General features: G+C 34.5%; 2 protein-coding genes across 3 annotated transcripts; one reads left to right on the top strand and one right to left on the bottom strand.

The window, feature by feature from the left end:
• The first annotated feature begins 1,695 nt into the window (after positions 1-1,695).
• Positions 1,696-6,233, top strand: LOC133305993 (uncharacterized protein At5g39570-like). The gene is made up of 2 exons (XM_061506257.1): positions 1,696-2,939; positions 5,953-6,233. Exons 1-2 carry the CDS (start codon positions 1,779-1,781, stop codon positions 6,025-6,027), a joined length of 1,236 nt encoding a protein of 411 aa, XP_061362241.1. The 5' UTR covers positions 1,696-1,778; the 3' UTR covers positions 6,028-6,233.
• A 1,535-nt stretch (positions 6,234-7,768) lies between these two features.
• Positions 7,769-15,765, bottom strand: LOC133306002 (transmembrane emp24 domain-containing protein p24delta9-like). 2 transcript variants are annotated; one of them, XM_061506265.1, is made up of 5 exons: positions 15,744-15,765; positions 11,534-11,682; positions 10,970-11,182; positions 8,722-8,798; positions 7,769-8,104 (listed from the first exon to the last, which is right to left on the bottom strand). In XM_061506265.1, exons 2-5 carry the CDS (start codon positions 11,672-11,674, stop codon positions 7,960-7,962), a joined length of 576 nt encoding a protein of 191 aa, XP_061362249.1. In that variant the 5' UTR covers positions 11,675-11,682; positions 15,744-15,765; the 3' UTR covers positions 7,769-7,959. The 2 variants fall into 2 exon arrangements, with proteins under 2 accessions (XP_061362249.1, XP_061362248.1); XM_061506264.1 differs by lacking the exon at positions 15,744-15,765 and having other exon boundaries at positions 11,534-11,866.
• Between the last annotated feature and the right edge of the window lie 1,409 nt (positions 15,766-17,174).

The raw sequence follows: 17,174 nt of genomic DNA, 5'->3' as shown, positions 1-17,174 counted from the left end.
CATGCTCAGAAGCAAAATACAACTTAGCAAACTTTTCAAAAAACAAACTTTCTTCCCCACACTTTTCTTGGGCCAACATAGAATTTTTTTAGAAAAATCACTGGCAACAACGGGCTTATTTAATTGGCTGGCCCAATTAGCTTGAAAAGCGTTTGGACCGACAAGTGTAGATAACTGTAATGTCCCAATCATGTAAGAAACAAGATATTAGAATACATCACATTGACTTCGTTGATAGCTCCACACTTCCACTAACTGCGTTCCACACTTCACATAATGGATTTTTTAGGTGTAATTTAAGATAATCAGATCATATATAGAAATTTTATCTGTTCATAGATAAATTAGCATATTTTTTTTCTGTATTCTATCTTTTCTTCTCTTTTATCTCTTATCGCTGTTGATTTATTAATATGTAGTTAAAATTCTCTTAAATAATATAATCATATTAAATTACACATAAGATGATCCTTTACATATATAATTACATAATTTGCACATCAAATAATTATACACATTTCTTAAAAAGGGCACATTAATTAAAAATTTCATCATTAAACTATTTACATGTACTTATTTAGGTAATAAAAGATGATTGATAAAAAATTATTGAATTTGTTTAATTAATAAATGTATATCTAGTACCAATAAATTAAAGAAGACATGTATAAAGTTTACCAAAAATAAAAAAGACATGTATAATTTTTTTTTTAAAAAGACTGATCTTGAATTCATGATTTAGAGTTAAAATTAACAATTAAATGATCAAATCAATTTGGTAATTCATTAATTCATCCTTTCTTAAGAGATGTCTATACACTTTTGTGCAACATTCATTTCTCAAAAACTGATTTTTTATTTATTTTTTTAAAATAAATTACAGGTACATCTTTATGAGAGGCAATTCTTTTTTTTTTTTAATGAAGATCGGAAGGCAATTCTATTCGGGACAAATTCAGGATTACGATTTTAAATTTTTACCAAAAATAATACTAAAAGGATCGAATCCATACATGTGTTAACTGAGCTACTATTATTTGGTTCAAAAATAAATCTTTTGTTTTTTTGAAAAAACATCTGTATGATGTACGGTTAGTGGTCTTATATTCAATCAAATCTATTTCTTCTTTATATATCAAACTTTTTGGAAATACAAAAATTCATAAACTATTTATTTTTTACTGTTTTTATTTCATAAAGTAATTATTATTATTTTTCAGAAAAAAAGCACATAGCAAAGAAGGTCAAGCTGCAAAATATCTTAACCTTTTATCATTATGCTTGAGGTATATTATTCTTACAAAGATTTAAATACAAGAATTCAAAATTTTACATTTAATCTTAATCATTAATTTGTATATATTTAACTACTCACATATGTAATAAATTAGAGCACTTAAATAAAAATAAGATCGCAACCAACTTTAAAAATATAAGTTACACCAATATAAGAAAAGATTTGATGAAGGTTCTTTTGTGAATATTTATCTTCATTTTTATACAAATAACAGAATTAGATTGATTAACTGCAATCATGGAATAAAAAACAGTGCAAAGACAGATGCACTCTTATAATTGGGCAAGGCCTCACAAAACAATAACGAGAGAGCAAACGACAGATAAGTGTAATGTCGTTTTAGTGAAGCCCGGTGGAGTTTTGTTTTTTTTCCCAATAAAATAAAACGCAGTTTGAGATCCTGAATCATCGTTCTCAATTGTGTGATCCCAAAACCAGAGACACAGAGACAGAGAGAAGCTCGCAAGTTTCGTGAAGAAAAATGGGGTTCTTTCCAAGGGGTGGTGGCGAAGACAGCGTCGACGACTTCGAGGAGTACGATCCGACACCCTACGGTGGCGGTTACGACATTGCTCTCACCTACGGTCGCCCAATCCCTCCCTCCGATGAAACCTGCTACCCTATCGGATCCTCCGGTTCCGACGATGCATTCGATTACGATCGAGCCCAATACTCTTCGTATTCCGAACCTTCTGCTTATGCTGATGAAGCTCTCGCCACTGAGTATAGCAGCTATGGTCGACCCAAGCCTAGACCCGCACCTGCTGGTTTCAACCCAGGTGGAGGATCCGGTTATGATGCTCCTTCCAGTGTGAATCGACCCGGGTATGGTGGATCCGATTATGATCGGCCCAGTTCGGATTATGGGTCTGGTATTGGCCAGAGGCCTGAGTCTGAGTATTCCGCATCGGAATATGGATCTGGGTATGGGAAGAAACAGGAGTATGAGGCACCCGGGTCGGAATATGGATCCGGGTATGGTGGGAGGAAGCAGGAATCTGAATATGGATCCGGGTATGGTGGAAAGAAGGAGGAGTCAGAATATGGGTCCGGGTATGGTGGTAGGAAGCAGGAAACTGAATATGGATCCGGGTATGGGGGTCAGAAGCAGGAGTACGAGGCACCCGGATCCGAATATGGGTCCGGGTATGGTGGTCGGAAGCAGGAGGGTGAATATGGATCCGGATATGGTGGTAGGAAGCAGGAAACTGAGTATGGGTCCGAATATGGATCCGGGTATGGTGGGAGAAAGCAGGAGTACGAGGCGCCCGCACCCGGGTATGGTGGGAGAAAGCAGGAGTACGAGGCACCCGAACCCGGATCCGAATACGGATCCGGGTATGGTCGCAGGACTGAAGGTTCGGAGTATGGAGGTGGGTATGGTGGGAGGAGTGAGGAGAATCCCGGGTACGGGCGGAAGACCGAGTATGAGACGGGTGGGTCGGAATATGGATCCGGGTATGGTGAGAAGAAGACCAGCTATGGGGAGGAACAGGTTGGGTATGGAGGAGGAAGGAGTGAGTATGCGGAGAAACCAAGCTATGGAAAGAGTAACTATGAGAGCCAGCAAGGAGTTGAGTATGGTTATGGCCGCTCTGAAAGGCGTGATGATGATGATGAGGGCTATGGTCGTAAGAAATATGTGAGTACTTCCTCCATTTCTTGAACTCATTGGTCTAGTTTAATTCTTTAGTAAAATGGTATTTTTTGCACTAGCATACAATGTATCTCACTCTGATTGAAATTGTGTGTATTATTGAGTTCTTAAGTTATTGTTATAGTGGTTATTGCTTGAACTGGTTGGTGTAGTGTAATTCTTAAATGCTTGCTGTGTATGTTATGAGTTTTGAAATAGTATAATATATACCTTGTTGGTTTCATATATTTGGCGATGCTTAAGCTTGGTTTGCTTTATTGTTTACAGTTCAAAAGCCTTATGTATGTCCGTATTTAAGTGCATTGTTTCTGCTGGTTCATATGAGGATTACATTGTTGTACTACTATATGCGTAGATCCTTGGTACCCCATTCTAAAATGTCATGAAGCTTTTCAAATTTATTTTGTAATGACTGTGTGAAAAGAAGGATCAGGGTGATAAGGTTGACCTGAAACATTATGTAACTTCATCAAATATAAGTTAAACATGTTATATTTTTTTAATGAAACTAGCCTGACTTTCTCAGTAATGGGGACCATTTCTCAGAAAGTATAGAAGGCAAAGACCATGAAATATGGGGGAGTGGGATGGTATGGAGTGGAATGGACTCCATACACTTCCATTCCATTCCATCATTTTTTTTCAAGTCCAAACAATAGAACCTGTTATCATCTCATTCCATCAATTGAAACATAGCCTTAGGCTCTGAATCTTATATTGGCTTACCGAACATCTCATTCTTAGCACTTGAACTTGGTCAATTTGGGAGATTCTATGTTTAGGGTTTATTCGAGTCTCAATTATAAAATTCAAGTCTAAACTACTCAAGAAAACAATTAGATAACTTTTATTGGTAAATTCAAAAAAACTGATTGTTTTCTTCATTTTCCTTTGACATACTTTCAATATGACTTGATGATAATGATATGTGTTTAGTATGTGTCATTAAATCAAGGAAAAACTTCATTTTCACCCACTGTGGTTTTGTGATTTATCATTTGACTCCCTGTGGTTTTAAACTTATCAATTAGACTCACTGTGTTGAGATATTTTGTTATTCAACCTCCTATGGTTTCAAATTTTCACTCCTTCTGGTTACAAAAATTTTTACTTAGACACCTTGTTTAAAAAATAAATATCTTAAAAAATGAATATTTAAAATAAATTTTCTCTCTTTTTATTTTATATCCTTATGTAATGAATGCATTTATGGTTTAAAAAATATTTCATGTTATTTATTCTGAAATTAATTTATAAATTATCTTAATTTTTTAAAATGTATTTGAAATTAAAAAAATATTATTTAAGACAAATTAAGTATGTATTATCAAAGTAAGATATGTACTTTCTTTAGATAATTTTATAGCGATATCGGGTATAAAATAGTTAAAATAAAATAATATTTGATTTGAATTTATTTTCTTGATAAAAATAAGTGATTTTTTTTAAAAAAACTATTTTTTAAACCCTAAATGCATTAGGTAAGTATATAAAATAAAAAAAGAGAATATTTATTTTAAATTTTATTTTTTAAAATTTTTATTTTTGTAACCACAAGAGATTTAAGTGAAAATTTTTCTAACCCCAAGGTATCTAAGTGAAAGTTTGAAATCACGAGGGGTTAAATGATAAATTTTTTAAGCACAATGGGTCTAAGTGATAAGTTTAAAACCACAAGGGGTCAAATGATAAATCACAAAACCATAGTAGGTGAAAATGAAGTTTTCCCTTAAATCAATTAGGTACTATTCAAGTGAATTTTATTGGAAAATATGCAATATGGGAATCAATCGAATTTTTAGAACTTTTTTTTTTTCTTTATAGCGTTTTTGTTGGCAGATGTGAGACATGATAATAGAAAAGAGATGAATTGTTTAGTTTGCTATTTTATTTGCATGATTTATCCTTTAGATAGTGCCTTGATTTTTTATTTTTTTTTAACCCTAATTACTTCTTTGGGGTTAGTCAAGTCTCCTGGATATCCCCGCGACTTGGCCAAGAAAAGTTGTAAAGATGTAAATGGATTAGGCGGCTTGTCAGGTGCTTTTAAAAATAGTAAAGTTTGAGCTCATTAAAAGGCAAATTTACAAATCAGGCACAAACCTATTTTAAAAGGCCTTGCCTTTAAAGCCTTTAGGCCCGGTCTATATTTTTTAATATGTAATATTTAATTGTTTTATAAAATAATATATTATATTTTTTATTATAAAATATTATTTTGGGTTGTGGTGTGACTTCAGCTATTGTACTATTTTTACTTTTTATCAACGTAAACATGCAAAAGAAACAAAATAATCATAATCTATTTTTTATTTTTAAAGACTTGATAGGTCAGGCCGACTCTTATATTTTTTTAAAAACAAACCAGCCCAAGCTTATAATTAACTTGTATCAGGCTAACAAGTCAAGTCAGGTTTGAAATATTTTACATAGACTTAATCCATTTTGGCTAAAGTTTAGCTTGACTTGACTCGTTTGCACCCCTAGGAAAAGGGACCCGGACCGGTACGGGATTAATCCCAGATTACTCCCAGTCTAGTAGTGTGATAATTGTCCAGCCTTGACCCCAAAAAGGTGCCTTGATCTTTTAGACCATATAGATATCATCTCCACTGACATTGCGATCATTTTACCATCATGTCTTGTTCTCTGTATAGTTTCTTGAGATGGCTTTCCTCTGTTTGATGAAATCTTAGAATTTCTATTACAAAATTTCTCTCTTTTCAGTAATTGTTTTGACTTGGTGGTTCGTTGTATTCTTAATGAACCAAGATTTTCTCGTACACTAAATACCTGAATTGATCTGGATTTCTATGAATTGTATGGCAATCCATATAGTGCTTCCCATGTCTCAACATTCCAACCATGTGCATTTAATAGGTTCTGCAAGCAGAATAAAATGCTGCCCCAAGAATTTTAAAAAATTTATTTGCATGCTATATAAAACTCTTCCTATTCAAATTGGCTTTCATTTTATGATCTTTTCCTACCATGGCAGGGAGATGACGATGACGATGAGGGGAGGAAGAAGCATCACCACAAGCATCATCATAAGAGTTATGATGATGAGTGATCAAAATGCCTATGGTTACTCTGTGAATTGAAGTCATCCCATAGCTACCTACTAAATAAAGGGTTGACGCATTGTACGTACCTTCCAGCGTGTTTAGACTATTACTAAAAGTATTAAGCTTTAAGAACTATTGGTCTAAACTATGTTGTCGTTTGGCTTTTTGAGTTCTAATAACATCCCTAATGTTTGAGTTGGTGTGTTAAACTATTTATCTCCTGGGAAAGTTGGGACGGGTATACTCAAATTTGGGTATAGATGAGCAAAATAATCAAAAAACTGACCGAACTGTGAATTAAATTGAACTGTACTTAAAATAACTGATTTTTAAAATTAATTTATGAACCAAATTGATTTTTAAAGAACCGGTTGGATTTTAAAATTAATTCAAGAACCGAATCAAACTGTTTTCAAATCAGATTGGTTTTTATTGTTTAATTTTTTTATTTCTTTAGTTTTTTTATCAGAATAGGGTTGACTCGATGATACCAAATTGAATCGAATCGTTTTTGAACCGAATTGAATTGGTTTTGAACTGAATTGTTTTTGAATCGAACTGAATCGATTTTGAGTCAAACTGTTTAAATTAATTTGCTTCAAATTAATTTGGTTCGGTTCTTCAAAAATTTCAGCTTTGTGAATACCGTGCCCTGCATCTTGTCATTTTGACTTAAAATTATCGCTGGCTAAGTTTCAATAGAGGATTTGAATCTCGATAGTTGGATAAATGAAAAGCATACTGGAACACACGTATTCATATATTTTAGGTAAACATTCCCATAGGTTTGTGTTATAAGCAGAATTGTATTATTTTAAGTCGTGTAAAATATGAAAGTGTAAAAACAACATTAACTCGTTAAGCAATGCGTGGAATGTCAAAATAATATGGAATGACTACAAAATGCCTCCAATGAATGTTGGTCTAGTGTAAAGAATTATCTGTAAGTAGCTCACTTTCACTCTTGCAGGTATATGGAGAACTGAGAAAATGGTAGTTGATGGCAGTCGCCACTAATTGCCTAGACTAGTAATTAAGATCTTAATGAAAGCTTGATAGAAAAACCGAAAGAACAAAGTGCCACATCAATCATTTGTAGAACCATTTGCATTTATCATTCTTCTACTCTAGCTGTCCTAGTCAGGGTGTGCAAAATAATCAAAAAACTGAACCGAACCATGAATCGAACCGAACCAAACCGCCCCTTAAAATAACCAGTTTTTAAAGAACCAGTTCATGAACTGAACTGATTTTTAAAACCAGTCTAAGAACCGAACTGGTTTTTAAAACCAGTTTAAGAACCGGACCAAATTGATTTTTATAACTTTATTTTTTAAATTTTTAACTTTTTTTCTTTTCAAAAGAGGGTCGACCTGAACCGGTTCCGAACTGAATCGTTTCCGAACCGATTCTGAACCGAACCATTTTCCACCGAACCAAACCACTTCCGAACCGAACCAGTTTTAAACCGAACCGAACCATTTAAACCAATTCAGTTCGGTTTTTCAAAAAAACTGATTCGGTTCAACCCATGCACATCCCTAGTCAGAGTCCATTTTATAATGTTACGTACACGTTTCACTCAAACAAGATGATTACTAGATATAAATATTGGCAATTGCTTTTACCATTTGAAATATGAAGGCCGTTCTGATGGACTTCTATCAACTATTAAATGTTCAAGTAATAACCTTCAGTGCTCAAGATTATAAATTAAGGACCTTGAGAAATGTAAATTAAGGACCTTGAGAAATGTAAATATTGTTTCTAACATCCACCAATTCAATGTAAGATGCATTCAATATGACTTACGATGGGGAGCGATTTCTAATTATCATAAATTGTAAAAGAGAAAGATTAACTAATAATACATTTGGATACATAAAAAGGAAATAAAAACCACGGAAACAAAATGAACAAAATTCGTGTGGAGGAACTTAGAGGAGCTTCTTCCTCTCAAAGAATGTCTTCAAATGCCATAGTTGCAGACCAGCCACAGACAAGCAAACCACAAGCGAAAGGAAACTGAAGGTAAACATCTTGGAGTTAGTTGCTTTGTTAAGCTCTTGCATCTCTTCCTCCCTATATCAGCCACATGGATAAAACGTCATCCAAATTACTATAAGAATGAATAAAAAAATTCTTATGCTCCAAAAGAGTGCACGAACGTCGCCAAAGCCAAACCTTCCAAAACTTAAAATAGAATCCTGTAATTTGTTATATACAACTAATTGATTCCTTCCTTGGCTTATCACTCTCATGAACCATACAGCATAACATGCTAAAAAGTTCATTCACAAGGGTAGAGCACAGGAAACAAGGATGTTGGTGGCATCACAGAGAGCTAATTTCGGATCCATTTCAACACATTAAGGGCGTGTCTGAATAAGCTTTCGAAAAGCGCCTTTACAATATAACTTTTTTTATAGTTTTTTCACAAGGTGCTTTTTTTTTTAACACATGAAGAAAGCACTAAAACCACCTTTATTAAGATTTTTTTTTAAATCTTGTTTAATTATCAGAGAATTTTTCAAATATGTTTTTAAATTAAAAAATCACCTTTTCTCTTTTAAAAAAAAGAGCAAACAAATGTAATGATATGGAGAGATTTGTTGGCAGAAGATGAACAGCCATTATATGCTAAATGAATGACATGATGAGGTTGAGAGACATGTTGCCAGAAGTCATCACATTCATACCTTTCACGAAGATAAAACATCTCATCGTGGATGGATATGACAGTATCATACAGCTTCTTCAACTCAAATTCCATTACCTAGACAATGTGAAGAAACAACACATTAAAAAACACACAAGACCAAAAATACTTAGATTTATAAACCAAAAATCCCTATAACTAGTTTGTGTTTATTCACTTAAGATCTTGTAAGTATTAAACAGGGAATTATTACAATGACAAACTCGAATGAACCATGATATAATAAATGTTCATAGTTGGAGGGATTAGAGTCATTTGAACATCTTACGCAAGAAGATACACACTCAAAAGTAAAGATCCGGGTTACTGGTACATCCTTTCTCATACAGGTTCTACTAGTTCATTGTTTTCTCTATGAATACAACATGAACTAGGATTTCAGAAAATTCCATTGACTGAGCCATTTACACATATATTTTGTGCATTTCATCCCAGAAAAAATGGCTGAATTAAAAAGTTAAATTGTTAAAGATTTTGAAAGAGCCATAGGGAATACCAAGAACATTATAATATTATTGTAAAGAACCTTGGGAGCTTTTGGGGTGGTGTATCCCAAGGTTCTTTACATGGTATCAGAGCCTCACCGTCCCCCGCTTTAAAAAGTGGAATTAAAATAAAAAAAAAAAGCACAAAAAGGTAAACCAAAAATGGGTCTGTGCAATTCCACGCTTCTAGCCTAAAGGGCTCTTGCGTGAGGGGGCGTGTTGAGATATATAGTCTCACATTGATTGGATGGGCAACTAATATGGCCTTTATAAGGCCTTGGGCACTCTCACCCCTTGAGCTAGCTTTTGGGGTGGTGTATCCCAAGGTTCTTTACATGGTATCAGAGTCTCGCCGCCCCCCACTTCAAAGTGGAAGCACAAAAAGGTAAACCAAAGATTGGACCTGTTGCATAATCCACGCTTCAAGCCAAGAGGACTCTTGCGTGAGGGGGCGTGTTGAGATATATAGTCCCACACTGGTTGTATGTGCAACTAATGTGGAGTTTATAAGGCCTTAGGCACTCCCACCCTTTGAGCTAGCTTTTGGGGTGGTGTATCCCAAGGTTCTTTACAATTATCCCTATACTAATATTATTCTCATCTCCAACTAGTAGCCAATCAAAGCAAGACACAACTCTGTATCAGTGCATTCCAGATAGTAGGGGTGTTCATCAACCGATTCAAACCGCAGTGACCGAACCGAAAAACCGATAACCGAATAAACCAAAAACCGAAAAACCAAAAACCGAAAAAAAATCGCAAATTTTAATTGGATTGGATCGCTTTTTGGATGGGTTGATGAAAACCGATCCAATATATTAATTTTCCTCTACCTAATTGGGTCTTTTCCCAATCATAGTTCAAAAATTTCTAAATCAAAGACCTATTAACCCATCAACTAAACCCAAAAAAAATATAGTCACATCTCATCAACAAAATTTTATCTTTGTAGAGCTTCATATCTTATTGCCAAAAAAAAAAACCTATATTATAGTTTACTAATGCTTTTGTATTTCAAATTATTTTTTTTACAAAGTCATTATATACAAAAGATGTGATTTCCACAATAATCATGAACTAAATTTTAGGATTTTTAAAAAACCGAAAACCGATCCAATTCAAACCGAAAAAAATTGGATTGGATCGGATCGAATTTGAAAAAAAATCCAAACCGAAGGGATTGGATCGGATGATTTTTGCTTCCAAAACCGATCCAATCCAGACCACGAACACCTCTACCAGATAGAATGGGAGAACAGCAGCATAGTATTAGTTCATAATATAGCAGGTTTCCGAAACTATTAAAAGAGCATGCAATAACTTATTGGGCAATGTGCAAAGTATTTGATAAACGGGAAAAAATACTATTCTGGAAATATTTCTAAAGGAGTTGTAAGTGGATCCACTAGGTGGGGTTGCCAACATGGTTCAAACAAAGCCATTGGACTCTCTATAAAAAATCAAAATTTTCAATAAATCCATTTAGAGAGCAACGTTTTTTAATAGTTTCTCATAAAGTTTAGCACAATTGTATCAATGATCAATGTAATAGATATTCAACAAAGTTTTACATTGGCAGCCAGCTTCCTGATACAACCTTCCTCAATATCAAGGCTTGGGACCCGCGACATAACAATTTGCAACAAAGCATGACATAGGCAGACTTAAAATGCTTTGATGATAACAAATTACCTATCGTAGATATACTAATGCCAAGTCAAGGAACATAATAATACTACTTACTTCAATCTTCCCTTTCTTGGCAACCTTGGACCAGTCTTTGGCAGCAACCCCAGTTCTCCATTCAAATTCAATGGTTATAGTTGATGCGGCCGCCTTGCTATCCGGTATCCAAAAGCAAGCCATGTAGTCACCGGCCTCAGCTGCAGTAAATGCAAAATTACCCGAATCCACATGATCCCCATAGTGATAACTGTTCCCATAAGGCGAAGTCACCTTGCAACCACACATTATAATAACAAAGTCAATCCTCTCCACACAAGCCAGAGGATTCCATATTATCCACAACAAGTGTGAAACATTCAAATTTCAGAAACCTTATATAACTCAAACTAAAACATAAACGATCATGAAACCTAGTACAGCTGTCCCATTTGAGTTTTTGTTTTTTCTTTAATATTTATTATTATTATTATTATTGGTTCTAATACATTTCCTACTTTAGACTTTAAAAAGTGCATCTTTTTTTCACTTTTTAAGGTTAATTCATAGTCAAAGAAAGAATAAAATGAACCCAAATTGGCACACATTCAAACTAGGGTTTGGCGATGGGATCATGAGCTTTACCTTAACAACGATCTTGTGGGTATCAGGAATTGGGTAACCTTCATTGGGATTAACGACACTGTACTTGCCTACGGTCATGGCATTGTTCTTAACGTCTTCTGATATGCACTTGGTGTGACCCGTTTGCAGCTCGAACCTCATCGAATTCGCTACGCTACACAACAATGCCAGGTTCAGAAACGCAAGGAGAAGAATCGAATCGGACATTGCGTCGATTGGGTGTTTTCAATTTGGGACAAACTGGGAACTGAAAGCCAAAGTAGGGTTTGTATGGAAATATAGAAAGGGGAAACAAAACGGCAATGGAGAAGAGCCACAGTGACCTCAAGACGGAGAAATGGGCAGCGATTTTGGTTTTGTTATGCTACTAACTAGCTTTTTTTAAAAATGAAATTAATTAAAACAAAGTTTGTAATGATAATTTCTAAAAGGGATAGGATATTGAGACACCCAAGTTATGTGACACCCAGTCAATCTCACCGTTAGATCGCTTATGTTGATCCAACGGTTATATTTATTTTCATCTTTGTATGGTCATGATTTCCCAAATTTAAAGTGAAAGCATTAAATATGGGAAATCATAACCATACAAAGGTAGAAATAAATATAAAATATTAAATTTGGGAAATCATGACCATACAAAGATGGAAATAAATATAACCGTTTGATCAACGTAAGCGATCTAACGGTGAGATTGACTGGGTGTCACATGGGTGTAACATAACTTGGGTGTCACAATATCTTATCCCTTATATATTTGAGACAAGTTGGCTTCCGTTATTCTCACATGCCTTAATTTTTTTAGTTTGCTATGTGACTAATTCTGAGTCGGGACTAAATCATATATTTTTTGGGACATACATTATGGGCTTCAAGCTCGCTATCTGAAATTGGCTCAACTCATTTGTAAATGAGTATAGTGTTTCTCTTATACAGACATAATTATATTGTGCCTATGTTTTTTTTTTCTTTTTTCATGTAACATCCCATTCTAGAACTAGTTTGTTAACATTATGTATGAAATTAAGCGCGGTTACAATCACAACAATTGAATTAAAATATGAATAATTTTTTTCTTCTTTGTGTTAATAAACGTTTCTGTTTTAAATCAATTTCGTAATTAAAACAATTTCAAAAGTTGTAATCATAGCTTAAAACATATGCGGAACACCTAAGGTTTATCTAACCATGCCATACATCACTCCCACAAAGCGCCAAATAGTTTCTTTAATCCAACAAGGATTAAAACTCATTTTTATTCATATTCAACATAAATATCTTCACTTTTTAATTACTCCAGGAATTTTATAGCTCCTCTATACTACTCATCTCTCACTATATTATAGATCTCTTCGTTAGTTGTGCGTGGGTTCAAATCGCGCTCAATTTGGAGCACTGTAGCTCAAGTTATGAATTTTCAAAGAAAAATGTGTTGAATTTCACATGGCCTGGCGCTGATAGCGCTAGAAAGTGAATTTTCCACGGTCTTTCAATGCCGTTAGCACCAACTTGGCGCTAGCAACGCCAACCTAGGGGTGGTAATATGGGCTGGCTCGCCATCAAATATGAGTTGAAAAAATGAACTCACCCCATTTTATGGTGGGTTGGCGGGTCAACCCACCAACCCGCCAATTAAAAAAATTAATTAAAATTCAAAAATAAATTATACTTTATATGAATTTTTTTAATATTATTTTATTTTATTTCACATTTCTCTTAATTTTTTTCAGTCTTAATCTTAATTGTATACTAATATTCAGTTAAACATTTGTCATAAATAAAATTTTTATTCTTTATTTTTTTAAAGAGTACTAAGATAAAAAAAATTACATATTACAAAAACTTAATGACAAATGAAATACTACTTAATTGTATATAAAAAAAAAATATAACCCGGCGGGTTAACCCGCCCCACGACAGGTTGAACCTGTTTTGACCAACTTTTAGGCGGGGCAAGTCAAAGTGAGTTGCTGGGTTGAAAACCTCAACCCAACCCGCCTCGTTTTGGTGTGTTAGTGCGTTGACCTGCCGGGCTCACCTCATATTGCCACCCCTATGCCAACCCACTGTTTGACGGTGCTATTAGTGCCACCACAGCACCAAAAGCGCTGCAGGTCTGGAGGTAGACTCCAAAACAGAGAATTTCAACCTACTTTGGTATTTCATCCATAACTTAGATTATACTTATCTGATTGATGCAATCTTGGTCTCGTTGGAAAGTTAAGAAAAAGATCTATAACTTCCAATAAGTCCAAAAGATCCAAATCTATCATATAAGAAAAATGGACCACAAGACATGGTATCTTTTCACCTATTTGACATTGTATAACTACTACAATACATTATCCTTACCATTTTAAGGTTCACATGTTATCAAAATAAGCATCCAGGCTCTTCCATCGTATATACAACAAGTACAATATTACACAATGTCCAATGTCTTTAATACATAACCATGGAACTTAGCTACAAAATACTATGCTCAAATCCTTGGCTCCCTTCAACAACATGAGATACCAAGGGAGGTGAGCATAGGCTAAGTCCACCAAAATAAAGCATGATGTAAATATGGCTATCAAATGTAAATCCTATACATGTTCATCTAACATATATAGGGTAATTCCAAAAATATGTTTAAGCATGTCATCTACATATGCAGTCTACTTTGGCCTCCTACCATCGGATGCTCCCACATCATCTGTACCTGAAAGGGGTCCCTACAACACGAGGTGAGAATTACATATATATCTCAGTAAACTAAGGGTCTTTAGAGGATTTCTCCACCCTAAAGTCCACTTGATATAAAAGCAGGCCATTATGACAATAAAACATATAAATATGTAACAATGCAATGTGTGAAATAATGAATCTACTGGCCAGAGATCTACAACGTATGCACTACGCAAGGAAGCAACCGTCTTGTATGACACATAAAACAATATACACAAAATGCTATATCTCACAATTCATACACTTACATATCCACATATACCTCAATCCTCTCGAGACTTGGTGGAACAACAAATGGATAAATCCCAAAGTCTGAAAGCTTACCTTGTAACGCTTCCTACCTAATGCTTGGTCCAAGCACCAAAGTTCCACAACCACTAGCTTGCTCTCTATGCAATAATCAATAACTTGCCAAATAATCACCTACTTGATATGATACAATGCAATCAACATCAACACATTATCAATTGCAACCATGTGATTATCAACATATATTCACAACCAACACAAGGAATTACATACACCATTTATATGGTCATGAACTCACCTTCACTTGAAATAACTTATGTGCCAATATCAAGTTCAATTGGCTCTTCCAATGCTTGATCATTCAAGATAAGTCCACTTGCCTCCAACCTAGAAGCACAATGAACACAATCAATACCAACAATCCAAGTCACATTACTTGAAATGCAAGAATTCGCACTATCTAGGCCTAATTTTTGAAATTTTATGAAGATGAGTAAAATGATCTTCCAAATACATTTTCACCATTAAAATCATCATCTAAACACTTTTCCCAACTTGGCATAAGCCTCAATCAAGCTCTAACTACCTCATTCAAAGACTCATTTCATAGAAAAACCTAGAAATCCAATATCCATAAAACTTGAACTAAGTTAGGATTTCTTACCATGGGTAGTCTTAGAATCACCTAGGGAGTGGATTTCAAGTCTCCAATGTGATCAAACAACACTCCAAGCTCTCTAATCAACAATGGGTCACCACTTTTCCTTCCATTTTTCTCTCAATACAAAGTTTTTTGATAAATTATGGATTATAGGTTATGTTTATCTCACAATTCTAAGAAACTTTGCTTCAAGTCTCAAGTGATTTGGTTGAGAAATGAGAAAGATGCAAAATCAAGCTTCTCTCCTATGGTTTACGTGGGTCACACGATGAAGATGAATTGTGAAGGGTTTCTAAGTTATAACACTTACTTTAATTAAATAACTTTCAACTAGTAAAAATTTATCTATCTTGTTACCTTAACTCTTTTCTAAACTGGTCACATAGGCTCGAAATATTTTTATAGTAATATCCCCAACTTACTTTTAGGTTCCGGATAATTTTGACTACACACATTTTTATCCCAAAACTTTTACTAACTGCACTTTTTACCCCAAAAGTGACTTTAATTCTTTTAATTAAGCCCTTTACCTAATTAAACTCAATAATTCATGATTAAATATTTAATCGCAAATACCACTCCATATTGATTTGACTAAGTATTCTGTTGCGAACTCGGCAAGTATACCGATCATTCCAAGTAATAAAGTGATAAGAAAAGTATGGTTCACACAAGGATTGAGGCACCAAGTACTAGTCTAACTATTCCCTTTAATTTGGAACAGAAAAGTTGATTGTGTTGTGAAATAGTTTGGAAAATTCTAAACAGAATTTCAAAATAATTAAATTTAAAAACATAATTTAAATAACAATGGAATTTGAACGCATGCAAGAAAGGATCAAGAACGCGAAAGAAGATTGATGAAAAATTTATAAGAAAACTATAGCCAGGACACACTTCACCTCCGATCCTCTCTTATATTCCTATATTGTATTTTATAAATAATTAATTCGTTTGCTTAGACAATTCATTATTTCCCTATAAAATAGTTGAACCCTAATGTCTTAGTGATTTTAACCCTTTAACCCGGATCATAATTCTAATGTCTTAGTAATCCCTCTTGAATTAAGCATTAAGCAAATGAATTATGAGTCTGCAATTTATGTAAGCCTATGTCTAGATCATACACAAATTGTTATTCTACCCTTGTCCAGATTAAAACCTCAATATGTCTATTGTGAATTCTAACCCTCAAAGCCCTATAATTTAGAGTGATCAGTTCTAAACAGAATATGAAAAATTAAACCAGGTAAAATAAAACAAACTAACTAATTAACTTATAAAATATCAATACAGAAACTATAAAGGATTCACATTGGGTCCGTGATCCCAACTACAAAAACAAACTAGCCAGACATAGCTGGCTTAAACAAATTAAAATAAAAAGAATTCATAAAAGCAATAAAGAAGAATGAGAAGAAGAATAAGAAGAATCAATGATCTCCGGTCTTCAACTCTGTCGGAATCCTGATCTCCAGCGTGAGCCTCCAAGATTCTCTCAATTCTCTGATCCTCGCAATTTGCTCCAGCCAAAAGATTGTTTTCTCTTGAGGTCTGAGTCTCTATTTATAGAGTTTTTGACCTTGTGTAGAAATTTTGATTGAATCTTCGTTTAAAATCTCTGTTTAATCTTCCGCTGATACTGAAAAAGATGAGCGTGGGAGTTTTGTTCACAATACTGGAGTTCCACGCAACTAGTGTGGTTCCCACGCTGTGAGCGTGGCTTGCAGGAAGGTCTGGCGCTACTAGCGTGAGTTCCACACTAGTAGCGTGGATGTCTCGGGCTGTTCATTAACTCTGGCGCTACTAGCGTGAGTTCCACGCTAGTAGCGTGGATGTCTCTGTATGAAAGGGCTCCTTCATGTTGTCAGCGCCACACTCACGTTATCAGCGTGGCCTTCTTTTTGGTATTTTCCCATTGAGCTCCAGTTTGTCTGTTTTTCCTACGAAATCAACATAAAATCAGTTGTACAATCTCTGATTGAGATTTTAACAGATCAA

This window comes from Gastrolobium bilobum, unplaced genomic scaffold (genome assembly GCF_033153095.1).
Source record: "Gastrolobium bilobum isolate Gb01-03AN ecotype WA unplaced genomic scaffold, APGP_CSIRO_Gbil_v1 utg36576, whole genome shotgun sequence".
NCBI classification, from domain to species: Eukaryota; Viridiplantae; Streptophyta; class Magnoliopsida; order Fabales; family Fabaceae; genus Gastrolobium; species Gastrolobium bilobum.
The sequence above is the reverse complement of the archived record's forward strand: the minus strand, read 5'-3'. Positions and strand labels throughout refer to the sequence as shown.